The following is a 13,662-nucleotide window of genomic DNA, read 5'->3' as shown; positions in this document are numbered from 1 at the left end:
CCTTCAGCCTAGTTACCGAGGCTCCTAGATGGTGCCAGAAGCCCCTGGGCCATGAGGCATTGAACAGAAAGAATAAGGCTGCTGGGCGGTCAGGAAGCCATGGAGGCCCCTGGTCAGGAATGCTGGGTCCTGTGTGTCTCAGGAAGCCATGGAGGCCCCTGGTCAGGAATGCTGGGTCCTGTGCGTCTCAGGAAGCCATGGAGGCCCCTGGTCAGGAATGCTGGATTCACTAATACTTGTTCCAGGAGCAGAGGGTGCACATTCAGTTACCTTCTTCTAGAACAGCCTGAGGGGGCACCAGGGGCTTGTGTCTGTCCCCTACCTTAAATGCGCCCCGCAGCCACACATGTGTCTCAAAACTAGCTCTGTTCCCTAGAGAGTCTTATCTACCTCGAGTACCCATTCCCATATCTACAATTCCTTTCTGCTTATGGTCAATAATAGCTTCCTCCAAAAAAGTCCCCCCTCCATGGTTTTCTACACTGCCCACATGGGGATACCTCACTGTAGGCACTGGCTCCTGGGCCTTCTGTGTATAGATAGGTATGCAGCCCGAGAAAGAGGCATGGTCCTGGCCTGGACTCTTTGGAAATAGTGGCCCATTCCCAGGGACAGGAGGCCTAGTTGACAAGGGAAGCAGGTGGCTCAAGGAAAAGAGTAGGATGTGGACTTAAACCCAGTACCTCAGCCTCCCAGTTCTGTGCTTTCCTCTTGGGCTTCTGTCCGACATTGCCTCCCATGACAAAGGCAATGTTTCTGGTGATGCTGCAAGAAGGGACAGTAGACTCTCAGGAGTGACCCATGGCTGGGGCTAGGAGCCAGGCTTGGTGCATGGTGCATGGTGCCTAGGGCCGCCTTGTGCCCCGTATGAGAGCTCCACACGTAGTGGATTTGGGAACTGGTCTGGCCTCTGGTTCCAGCCTCTGACTGTTTGGCAGTCTGGGTGAAGACCACTTAGGGTCTCTGTGGCTTTTGGGACTGACCACATGTTGGGGAATAGGTGTTGTTGAATGCCCTCTCTGGTGCCTTAGCCCACCTCAAGAGGCCCGGGGCTGTCATGCTTGGACAAGGCCACACAGGCACACATGGCCCTTTGGAGAGAGGTGAAATTACCATAGCTCTCATAGCTTCTGTCTGTCTGTCTGTCTCTGTTGTGTGTCCACCTGTGTCTAGTGGAGCGATGCATGAGTGCCATGCAGGAGGGGACCCAGATGGTGAAGCTCCGTGGCAGCTCCAAGGGCCTGGTCCGCTTCTACTACCTGGATGAGCACCGTTCCTGCCTCCGCTGGCGGCCCTCACGCAAGAATGAGAAGGCCAAGAGTGAGTGAACAGCACAGGGGCATGAGTGGGTGGGCCTGAGTCTGGGGAGCACAGGACAGGGAGGCCTCCCAAGTAGACCCTGCTGAGATGGTGTGCTAGTCATCTCTAGGCTTCGGTGGTCTGGGACTTCTGCGTGAACTCTGGAATAGGGACTAGGAACAGGACAGAGATGGTCCTTGCCCAGCTGCCTATCTGTCAGAAGGTCCTGCCCAAGACACAGGGAGAGGTTCTAAAAGCATTGCCTGAGCCCATGTACTCCAGAGATTGACCTGAGCAGAGGTTCTGTGGAGCTGGGATGCTGAGGCCAGCAAAAAGAGACATTAGTGAAGCCCAAGCAGGGCATGCTGATACACCTGCAACCTAGCACACCTGTGAGCTGCAGCTGCCTGCTACACCTGGCTTCTTACCTGCAATGCTAGGCTTGTGACTGAAGTAGCTGCAGGATCTGGTCATGCCTGGAGAGATATGCTGGCTAGAGCTTGATGGGTGGAGTGAGTTGTTCCTGACGTCCTACTGTGCACCTCCAGAAAAACTCAGTCCTGGCATAGACAGATGCCAGGACTGCCAGTTGGGGACAAATAGCTCCTCTCTTATTTTCTCTGGTGTGTGTGCCTGCATGTGTATGCATGTGTGTGTGTGCATGTGTGTGTGTGTGCATGTGTGTGCAGGTGTGTTTGTGCGTGTGTATATGCATATGTGTATGTATGTGCATCCATGTGTGTGTGAGAGCATGTATATATGCATATGTGTATGTATGTGTATCCACATGTGTGTGAGTGTGTGTATATGTATATGTGCATGTATGTGCGTGCATGCATGTGTAAGCATGTATATATATATGTGTGTATATGTATGTGAATCCATGTGTGTGAGTGTATATATGCATGTGTGTGTGCGCGTGTATGCATGCATGTGTGCGCAGGTGTGTGTGAGCGTGTATATATGCATATGTGTATGTATGTGCATACATGTGTGCGTGTGTGCCTGCAGGTGTGTGTTTGTATATGTGTGTGTGCGCATGCATGTGTGTGTGGGTGTGTATGTGTCTTCCCACTTAAGGGAACAGGAGGAGACTATGGCCAGCAGAACAGGATGAGGGAGGTCAGCCAAGCATACTGCACTTTTGCTTCTGAGGGGCAGAGGGGCTTAGTGAGGGGGTGTCAGTTGTTGAGGGCAAAGACGCAATCTTCTTAGCTCATGGTGCTTACTTGGGTCACTTGGTCCCACTTGCCTGTAGTCTCCATCGACTCCATCCAGGAGGTGAGTGAGGGACGGCAGTCTGAAATCTTCCAGCGCTATCCCGATAGCAGCTTCGACCCCAACTGCTGCTTCAGCATCTACCATGGCAGTCACCATGAGTCACTGGACTTGGTGTCACCCAGTGGTGAAGAGGCGCGTACCTGGGTCACCGGCCTCCGCTACCTCATGGCTGGCATCAGTGATGAGGACAGCCTAGCCCGTCGCCAGCGCACCAGGGACCAATATCCTTGGGCTCCAGGGGCGGGGACAGACTCCTGGAGCAGACTCCATTGCCCACCTGGGTAGGGTTTCCCAAGGAAGGGAAGATGAGAAGGGTGCCCGGGATGGGGACTCTCGCTCCTTGCTGCCTAAGCTGGAGGGCGGAACAAGTAAGGCCAGGCCCATGGACTGTGATGGCCCCTAACTCAGCCCCAAAGTGGCTGAAGCAGACATTTGATGAGGCTGACAAGAACGGGGATGGCAGCCTGAGCATCGGCGAGGTCCTACAGCTGCTACATAAACTCAACGTGAACCTGCCCCGGCAGAGGGTGAAACAGATGTTCAGGGTGAGTGCTGAGTGCAACGACGGCTTGAGTCTGCGGTGGGAACACCTTCTGGGGCTACTGCAGGCTGCAGATGGAAAGCTGGGAGCGGCCAGCCTGGCACGCGCTGTGGAGGTCCCTACAGGGCCATGGATGCCTCACAGGGTGTCCCTCTTGGCATCTGTGTCTGGTGTTGTTCTGCTGATTGTGGGGCAGGGCACCGAGCACTGTGCATAGGCTACGTATGCATAGGTAGACCACGCACTTAGGGTAGGCACGCAAATGCAGCCACACCCATTTTCTGGTCTCTTATGATCCCCACACTTAAAGACATACATGGCCCAGCCAAGGGCTGGGCTGGCAAGCAGCAACTTTCAGTAGCCAGCCTGCTTTGCCTTGACCCCCCAACCACCCTGATGTTGGGAGTTATGAAAATGCACCCTTCAGCCAAGTCTTTATTATCTGTAATTAGTTCTGTCTTTTGGGAACCTCCATGGGAGAGAAAGTCTTACGTTAGCAGGTCCTGATTTGGGGCAGGAATGGGCTGAGCCAGCAAAGCAAACCCAGATCTTTGGCCTTGTTTCCTTGCTGCAGCCTGGAAAAGGGTTTCTGTGAGCATCCCTAACACGCATGCATGTATGGATACACACATACACACTCACACGCATGTATGCACATGCACACATGCACACACATGTATGAACACAAACACACACACGCTCCTGGCCTGACAGCTCTTCTGTGTCTGGCCCTCGAAGGCACTCATGCTAGACAGGCAGTCACGCTCAGCTGCAACAATGACAGCTACTAGCTGCGTGTCTGTGTGAATGACAGGCAGTGAGCAGCACACGTGGGCTCAGACTGCCCACTGAGGACCATGGGAGTCCTTGCTGCCCTCCTAGGGCCCTGTTAAGGCAGTCAGCTGATTAGTGGGGCCTAGCAGACAGCTTGCATTTGATATGAGCACTTCCCATCCCCTACTGACTGCACTGGGCCGTCCTTAACCCTTCCAGTACAGCTCTGGGCTCAACATGCTTTTCTCAGGGTGAGGATGTACTAGGAGCAGGACTCAGGGCTCAGAGCAGCCTGAGAGGGAAGAGGAGGGAAAACACCCTTGATAGGTTTTGTGCCATTGGAGGGTTTAAGCTCCAGGCCTTGGAGATACTCCATGTAGTAGCCCTCAGGAGTTTGTGCTTTCCAGTCCATTGTGAGAGGTCTGACCTCTGGGTACTGATTAGTTCCTGGTGTCCCTCTGGGTGATCTCAGGCCTTCCTCCTTCAGATTGCCTATAGGAAGCCCTGGGCAGAGACTAAAGACCATGAGCTGAGAGGCTAACAACCAGGGTGTGTGGGTGTCACGGAGTCCTAGGATTGAGTCTGGGAAGGGAGTTGTGGGGTTGTTACCCTGGAGACATGGGCCTTGCATCTTAGCTCCCAGAGTTCAGACCCAATGGTCTTTATCTGTGGTGGTCAGCCAGCTATAGAGATTCTAATTCCCGAAAGCATGCTCTCCCCACCCACGCAAGATTCCATTAGGCCAAGCACCTTATGGTAGCCTCCATAGGCACTTGGAGCCCCGGGATAGAAGTGATGCTGTCTACAAGGCTTATCTGACTCTGACAATCAGTATTATGGTGGTCTAGAACTGTCTGATCAGAGCAGAGACCTGTAAAACAGATACAGTGGCTTTGGCATGATTTCATTAAACAAACCTAAGATAAGGTTGGAATGTGGGTCAGCACACTGGTCCTCAGGTTTAGTGGCCCAAGAGTACCCTTGGGCTAACCAGGGTTTGATTCAGCAGAGGGCTTGGCAAGAGGTGCTTTTGGTAGCTTTTTTTCTCATGCTGCCAGGGCTCCACTTGGGTTGAACAGTCAGATACCCATCCTGAGTTCCTCCTGCCTTTCCTAGGGACCCCTTCAGTTCATGGATGGCTGGGGGGAAAGAAGCCAATGGGTTAATATGAGTGCCCAATGCACAGAGCCTCCATGAGGCCCTGCAACTTTGGTGTGACAGATTTGGTGACACTCATTTGCCGTGCCGCAGAGGACATATCTAGGACTTCTATAGAGACCTGAGAAGTCAGCCAATGTCTGTGGATAGCTGTTGACTGGCATCTGTATGCCCAGGTCTGGGATGATGGGATGAAGATACACTGGATATAACCTGACTTCAGGGCCCATGGTCAGTGGGGAATGAGAACTGAGCCTTGGGTAAGCTGTGGTCTGGGCCTTTGGCAGGCCCTTGGTGGCTCTGAGCCATTTGGATCACCCCAGTCCCTTATCTAAGTACTGAACACTGTCACTTGACAGTGAGCAGTGGTCACCTTGGGATAAACTTTCTACAGTAAGTGCAGGCACTTCTGAGCTCACCCACCCCCACCAAGTAGGTCTTTGCAGAACTAAAGCCCAGTATTTAGAACTCAAGCAGCCTCTTCTGGGACCCCTTGGGGCCACTGTTAAGTTCGCTTCAGTTCCTGGTGTCCCTATTTTCTGTGTCTTCTCCTGGCCTGGGCTTAGGGTATGCACTGCCTCAAACTTTAGCATCCTAGGGGATGGCACCCTTGGTAGATGCTCCTCATGCCTATAAAGACTGGAAAGACATCATGCTTCCTTGGACACACTGTGGGATGGTTCCTGAGGGTATCTACTGAGCCCCCCTTTTTTCCTGCAAAAGGAAGACAGTGACCAAGAGCACTTGTCACTACTATTGACACCTGAGCCAGGACACTGCTGGGCCCTCTGGGGCCTTGAGTGCTTCTTGTCAGAGGGTGGGTGGCCAACTATAGCTGCAGGTGTAGGCGCAGAGCCCAGGGTAGAAGGAGCTCCACTGAAAGGCTTCAGCTCACAAGGCGGGGTGTTGGTGTCTACAGCGTGGGTGATGGTGGGGTTTGGTTACAGGTTGGCCTTGCAAGGCATGGCGTTAGGGAGGGGTGGCTCCCATCTGTGCTTTCAAGGGCCACAGTGTTTTTCTGAGGGGAGGAGAGAAAGGAAGCCATTGAGGTGCTGTGGGTAAAGGAAGGGAAGCCATCAGGGTGCTGTGGGTAGAGGAAGGGAAGCCATCGGGGTGCTGTGGGTAGAGGAAGGGAAGCCATCGGGGTGCTGTGGGTAGAGGCAGAGGAAGGGATGCTGAGTTTGGGACCGGGAATAGTGTAGTACAGCTTGAGTGTTTGGGTGTTACAGGAGGCAGACACAGATGACCACCAAGGGACACTCGGTTTTGAGGAGTTCTGCGCCTTCTACAAGATGATGTCCACTCGCCGAGACCTCTATCTGCTCATGCTGACCTACAGCAACCACAAGGACCATTTGGACGCCTCGGACCTGCAGCGCTTTCTGGAGGTGGAGCAGAAGGTGAGGCCTGCCTGAGCTGTGTGTGTGGCCTCCACTTCAGCTTTAGTGTCCACCAGCATGTTCAGAGCTTCGTAGCCGAGTAGGACTGGGCCCTTGATGCTGCCAGGTCTGTGAGGAAGCTTAGGGGGCCTCTGGTCAGCTCCATTCTGGCATTGGGTTCCCACCCAAAGCCTCCAGAACGTCACACCTGTCCTTGATAAAAACTTCACACTGAGTATTCCATGGCTTGGCCCTTGAGAACCCTTCTCTATCCTAGTCTAGCCAGATGTCCCTGCCTGACTACAGATGTGGCCTCCTGCAAACACTTAAATACCGTAGGACTGTTTACCTTGATCCTTGGAAGTCAGCCCATCAACAGGGAAGCAACAGCAAAGCCAGGTGCCCCTAGGCTCTGCCCTGCTGCCTAGACCCCCCTCCCACATTAGAACAGGTCTGGGCATGGCTAAGGCACTGTACTACTCACTCTGGTAGCAGGGAGACAGGAGGCCAAGTGCAATGGAGAGAGCATGCCCATGGGAAGCAGGATAGCATGTGGCTTCCCCTGGGGGGCACTTTGAGGACAGCCTCTTGGACCTCCCTGCCAGGGTCTTCCTGGATCTTTTCCCAGGAGGAGGGCATGCCTTGGGGCCCTATTTACTGTCTGGGACTTGCCCACGCCCTCAGTTCTGCCCAGCTGCATGCTCAGAGTCCCCCCTCACTGACCATGTACCACTGCAGTAGGAAAGGGACTAAGCAGCTGTGGGCTTGAGATTTGAGGTTTTGTTCTTAGCTCTGTCCAGGGTCACCTCCCTCCCCAGGACCATGGCCTACAGGGTTATTGCTAGGCCTGCTTCATTCCACAAGGCTGCCCAAAACCCAAGTGTCGGTAGATTTATTAGACTCACATTTCCAAGTTGTAGTCCACTGTGGCAGGGGATGAGGATCACATTGCACCCACAGTCAAGAGAAGAGAGCAGTGAGTGTGTGTGTGTGTGTTAGTGTTCAGCTTGTACTCTCCATCTTACACGGGGAATGGCCCCATCCACAATTAAGATGGGCCTTCCCACATCAGTGAGCACAACCAATCATCACAGCTGTGCCCACAGGCCAACCAGAGCTAGACAGTCCCCACAGCTGTGCCCACAGGCCAACCAGAGCTAGACAGTCCCCACAGCTGTGCCCACAGGCTAACTTGAGGTCTCATGAAGATGTCTTTTCCTGGTGACTCTACATTTTGTGAAACTGACAGTTAACGTTCACCGTTATACTATGCTACCCTTAGGATGACCCTTGCTTCAGGCTTTCCCACAGCTGGATTCCCACCCTATGGTAGCCATAGTTACCCCCTCAATCAGAGAAAGTAACCCAAAATCCATGTGGTCACGTGGCCGCTGAGTTCCAGGTAATGTGGCACAGAAGGCAGTTAGTGTCTCCAGCCCTCAGGCCACCCTTGCCGCGGTCCAGTCTCCACGTGGTGGTCAGAGACAAGAGCAAGAAATGGTGATGGTGGGGGTTGGGGAGGACACTGCCTGAAGGTACCCTGGGCTCACGCCTCTGCTCTGGCCTAGATGAATGGCGTGACACTTGAGAGCTGCCAGAATATCATCGAGCAGTTTGAACCTTGCCCCGAAAATAAGAGCAAGGGGGTGCTGGGCATCGACGGTGAGTGGGTGCTTCCCTCAGCCCAGCTGTTGTGAGGGGTTATCGGAAACTAATGGGGGCAGCTGCATGCCGGGACAGGGGGCTCTACCTGTGGGGCAGGTAGCTGTGAGCCGAGCCCAGTGACAGAATGCCGCCTACACTGCAGGCTTCACCAACTACACGAGGAGCCCCGCTGGGGACATCTTCAACCCTGAACACCACGGAGTGCACCAAGACATGACGCGGCCCCTGAGCCATTACTTCATCACATCATCCCACAACACCTACCTCGTGGGCGACCAGCTCGTGTCCCAGTCTCGGGTGGATATGTATGCCTGGGTCCTGCAGGCCGGCTGCCGCTGTGTGGAGGGTAAGCATGCCCGGGCTCTGGGCCCTCCGGCACACAGGTCCAGTCCTGGCTGCGGGTGGCACCTCCTTCAGGAAATGGGCTGGGCTTGAGGAGCCACAGGGGGTGGGGGTGGGGCTCTAGCAGGGTCCCCTTTTGCATCACTGAGAGGACAGACCCCCTTGTTGGGTTGGAGTCCAGGGACTCAGCCTCCCCAGCCTCACACAGCCAAGCCCCTTGGGCTAACCAGGGTCTGCTTGCCTACAGTGGACTGCTGGGACGGGCCCGATGGGGAGCCTATCGTGCACCATGGCTACACACTGACCTCCAAGATACTTTTCAAAGATGTCATTGAAACCATCAACAAATACGCCTTCATCAAGAATGAGTGAGTGGCCAGGTCTCCTGGGGGGCCAGCAGGGATTCTCTCCTCCCCTTGTGTTTCCCAGTGGGCAGTGACTGTTTAGAGATTGTTCTTTGCGGAGAGGGAATCGAGCCACGGCAGGGGCGGGGTGGGGGATTATAGTATGTGTAAGTATGTGTAAGAAAGGTTAGGTAAAGCAGGGTGACCATGTGCCTGGAGCCTATCCACACAAACTTGATGGCATTCCCTGGTCTCAGCCACCCATGGAAGTGATGGCCCAAGCACTAACTACCTCCCAGGAAGACGTTCTATGTCCAGACTCAATTTGCTGTCACTCAGCTGTGGCTGTAGATGCTGTTGAGAAAGAATCCAATTTGGTGTCTGGAAATAGAAGACATTACCTTGGCAAAACAAAACTCTGAAGTAAGGAAGGGGCTGGTGAAACAGGGAGCCAGGTGGATTTAGGAAACAGAAGCAGTTTCAGGGCTAGAAGGCTCTCGGGATTGTGGCTGAGGACATGTTGCAGCTCAGGGGCAGCTGGGATGTGCAGATGTCCTGTAACTGACAGGGGGGTGTCTCTGTGAGCCAGCACGGTCTTTCCAGGTACAGTGTTCCCCTCGGGGACCTGTCTTTTGTCTGAGAAATGAGGAGAAAAATACTTTTTCCCTACTCACTGTTTGCCCTTGCCAGATCACATGACTGGCTATTTCTCGTTCTGGGCACTGGCATTTTCTAAACAGATCACGATTGCCTTTTGGTAAAAAAAATCAAAGTCAGATGTATATACATATCGTTAAAAATAAGCAGCATGAGTAAACAGAGCAGAAGCATTCAAAAAGCTCCACCCCACACTCTTCATTCTACACCGAGCCGGTAACAACTGTTGGGCTCACATGTCCGGCTTGGGTCTCCTCCGTGGGGCCACTGCCAGCACCCCAGAACCGTCCACTGTCTAGTTCAACAAGATTGTGTCTTTCACAGTTTATTCATTATTCTACGTTATTTAATACACACTATATTCAAACCAGGGACTGTTTTCAGATACCATCTTTATACTTTCCTGGAGTTTACGATTGCCTTTGTTTTGGTTTTTGGGTTTTTGGTTTTTTTTTTTTTTTTTTCTTTTTTCTCATGCTTTCTTTACTTGTCCCTAAAATTTCTCAGTTCCTTTACTACCCACTTATGTGCTTTTCAACGTTATTGGTGTGTCACCTCTTAGAGCAGTTGGCAGCTCTTTTACCTAATTAGTTAATTACCAATACCGTCATTCAAAGGTATAGGTGGCCTGTATATCTGTAGCTGTAAGGCCTGGTCATGCTCTGGGCCCCTCCTGACTCATCTTGTCTTGGTAACACAGGTACCCAGTGATCCTGTCCATTGAGAACCACTGCAGTGTTGTTCAGCAGAAGAAGATGGCCCAGTATCTGACGGATATCCTTGGGGACAAGTTGGACCTGTCTTCAGTGAGCAGTGAGGATGCCACCATGCTCCCTTCTCCACAGATGCTCAAGGGCAAGATCCTGGTGAAGGTGACTTTTCCGGGACCGTCATTAGGACGGCTCTGGCCTAGAGCCAAGCTGGAGAATGACAGTATCTTTAGGCAGATTTGGGGAGGGGGTGGCACTCACTCTTGGGGTGACCATACCGTCTTGAGCTACTTCCCTTGTATGCCGCTGCTACAACAGTGGCTGGTCTGGTTGTACAACTACAACCCACCTTATGGCCTGAGATTCCAAGAAGGAGCTTGAGAAAGACCCCCACCCCCACCCCCACCTCCCTATTGCAGCTGTTCCTAGTGGGTGCCAGCAGCTAGATTCCTGTTCTCCCTTCATGGCTTCTCCCATTATCTACCTCTTCCCCTCCAGGGGAAGAAGCTCCCTGCCACCATCAGCGAGGATGCAGAAGAAGGCGAGGTATCTGATGAGGACAGTGCCGATGAGATCGATGATGACTGCAAGCTCCTCAATGGGGATGTGAGTGGGAGCCAGAGGCTCTTATGGAGGTCCTAAGGGTGGGAAGTCTGGAGTCCCCAAAAGCAGCTTCTTGTCCTGGTTGCCAGGATGAGTTAGGAAGAGTAACAGCTGGGGGAAGGGGGGGGGGATGGACATAAGGTAAATGCTGATGTGGTGTGCAAAGCTGCCTAGCTTCTGAGGTGGTTGTTCCTCTGCCTGCTTTGCCTTCCGTATAAGAGACATGAACCTCATGTCCAACCAGCATGCTAGCCACACAGGTAAGCTGACTTGGGTTTTGTCTACGATGCTGAGCTGGTCCTCTTGGCCCTCCAGTGAGTGCAGGCAGCACTGAGCAGGAGTAGGGGGTGCACTCTGGGTTCCGCTTGCTTTCACTCAGAGCACCTCAGTTTCCTGGCTGAACTCTGGGTAGTCGTGCCCAGCCACCCTATGCCCAGCACCAACCCGTACCAACTTCAAGGCCAACTCCAGTGCTGAGATCGCCTGTATGGCAGGCCCCTCTAGTGGTCACTTCCACAGAGCCTCCTGTTATCTTTACTGCAGCTGGTCTGGCCCAGGGCTGGGGCTGTGGAGGGAGCCTGAGTCGTCTGTAAGAGCCTCTATATGTGGGATTGGGGGAGCTGAGCCAAGCCGGTTCTGTAGCCGACGTCTCTCTTCTGGGTACTGCTCATCTTCTGCTCTCGGGGGCTGTGGAGCAGGGACGACTTCATTTTTCCCCGAGGAGTCGTCAGATGGGAAAATAATTGTGCAGGAGGCCTCCGGGCCAGAGCTGGCTAATTGTTTTAGAAAGCCCTGAGACAGCAGATCCGTCCTAATTTGGGTGTATCTACACATATCTCTGGCTGGCCCAGGATGGTGACAGAACTTACGGCTGTGACATCCCTTAAATGCCACTCCGTCCTGAGCACCCAGGGAGTCCTGATGTCCCTCGAGCACTCCCAAGTCATCAGTGCCTCACTGGGCTGGCTTATTTTGTCAGAGAGCGCACCCAGCCAGGGTTAAAGGGTTCTCCAAAGTATCCCTGTCCCTGCTGACTGCTCAACACGTATGGTGGCCAGTGTATGGGCCTCAGATCCTATGCTATCTTTGTGATGTCCCATCCTCCTCCCCCTGAGGTCCCCCAGGCAGAACCGCACTATTCTAGGGACCACATGCGTCTGGGTTCTAGTGCCGTTCATAGCTTCCCCAGGGGCAAATCACAGCCTCTGCACTGAGAATCACAGGGCATGTACAGGGACTATGACAGCTACCCCTTCTGCTGCTCACTGGGATGGGGACAGATACCAATGGACTAACCTCTGGGCGTGGCAGGCCTCCACCAATCGGAAGCGTGTGGAAAACATCGCTAAGAAGAAGCTGGACTCTCTGATCAAGGAGTCAAAGATCCGTGACTGTGAAGACCCGAATGACTTCGTTGTCTCCACGCTGTCCCCGTCTGGAAAGCTTGCACATAAAGCAGAGGCCAAGAAGGTGAGACCTATGTTGCTGACACATGCTCCTCCAACAGCTCGTCTGCGGGCCGGGAGAGGCCCCAGAGTGCATGGTAGTAGATGTACACACACATACAGGCACTAATATGCATAGGTACATCTGTAAAGCTATCCATATACACACCTGTGAGCACAGTTGCACCTGTGCACATCCTAGTACATGCATATACCTGCATCTAAACACACACATACACAACACTTGCACACGTACATACATACCTGCATGTACACCCATATACACATACACCTCTGCACATACACCTATATGCATACAGGTACATATGCCTGCTTATGTGCTCATACTACACAACACTCATGCATGTGCACATACCTACACACATCTATATATGCACACTCCTCTGCACGTGTCTGTACAACACTTACACATGTTCACACACCTGTATACATTCCTGTGCACACTCATGAACGCCAGCACAGTATTTGTGTGTGGGCAAGCAGTCCCTTGGGGACCTATAACTTCTCTTGGAGGGGCTTTGAGCATTGACTACCTTGGTGAGGATTTCATGGATGATGGAGGGGTGGTCATCAGGATCTCAGGGCCCAGTCAGTCCTGGGAGCTGCCCACTATCTGAAGCAAGTCGCAGATAATGTGGGGAAATAGAGAGGGAATGGCCTTCAGAGTCTGTCCTGGCAGGTGTGATGGGGTGAAGGCAGGTGCCAGACAGGCTGGGCCAGACCGCACAGTCAGTGCACCTGTGGTGGGCAGCAGCAGGCCAAGCTTGCAGGATGTGCACACTAACAAGGCATGGGTGAACGACCCACACAGCAGCTGGCTGTGGTGGCTGTGGCAGGTTGGGCAGCTGGTCTCACATCTGCAGGGTGAGATGATGGCTGGAGCAGCTCCCATTGCCTGGGAGCCTTCCCTCCCCTGCCCTCCTTCCTGTGGCACTGGCTCACGTTTTTTGCTGTTTCCAAGGCTCTTGGGAGGGCCGGAAGGAGGCCTCTCCTGGATGAACAGGGTCCTCTCCCGCTGTATTTTTAGAGGCGCGTTTGTTTCCGCCCACAAACACTGGAGGGCTCAGCATAGCTGATATGATGGCTCTGTGCAGGTGGCTCACACAGGTCCTGTGCAGCTAGCCTCCTCTTTATTTTTTAGCTCCCAGACATTCGGGCAGGAGAGTGTAGCCCGCCTGATGCGCATTGCCCAGCCTCTGTTAGCAGAGGCTGAGTGGAGGTGGGGCCCTGAAACTGGCCCAGCCCTGGTGAGGGTTAACAGGATCTTTGCTTTCCTTGGCCAACAAGAGGGACACCTGGGAATAGCAGCACAGCTTTGACCCCTGCTATCATCGTGTGTGAATAGCTGTGCTCAGAGAAAACATCTTGGAGGAGGAGGGGAAGGGGAGGAGGAGGAGCTCCTTTATTGAGATACCCAGGTTGGAGGAGAAGCTTGGACCCTCC

At 53.4% G+C, this 13,662-nt stretch overlaps 1 protein-coding gene across 1 annotated transcript in view; it reads left to right on the top strand.

The window, feature by feature from the left end:
* Positions 1-13,662, top strand: part of Plch2 (phospholipase C eta 2) — a 76,489-nt gene that overhangs the window by 51,364 nt on the left and 11,463 nt on the right. Inside the window, exons 3-12 of the mRNA XM_051173811.1 lie at positions 1,174-1,320; positions 2,558-2,811; positions 2,997-3,125; positions 6,283-6,453; positions 8,001-8,094; positions 8,240-8,443; positions 8,687-8,807; positions 10,141-10,312; positions 10,649-10,756; positions 12,065-12,223. Coding sequence (XP_051029768.1) covers positions 1,174-1,320; positions 2,558-2,811; positions 2,997-3,125; positions 6,283-6,453; positions 8,001-8,094; positions 8,240-8,443; positions 8,687-8,807; positions 10,141-10,312; positions 10,649-10,756; positions 12,065-12,223 — 1,559 coding nt within the window. The remainder of the gene's footprint in view (positions 1-1,173; positions 1,321-2,557; positions 2,812-2,996; positions 3,126-6,282; positions 6,454-8,000; positions 8,095-8,239; positions 8,444-8,686; positions 8,808-10,140; positions 10,313-10,648; positions 10,757-12,064; positions 12,224-13,662) is intronic.

This window comes from Phodopus roborovskii, unplaced genomic scaffold (assembly GCF_943737965.1).
Source record: "Phodopus roborovskii unplaced genomic scaffold, PHOROB, whole genome shotgun sequence".
In the NCBI taxonomy this organism is placed as follows: Eukaryota; Metazoa; Chordata; class Mammalia; order Rodentia; family Cricetidae; genus Phodopus; species Phodopus roborovskii.
The sequence above is the reverse complement of the archived record's forward strand: the minus strand, read 5'-3'. Positions and strand labels throughout refer to the sequence as shown.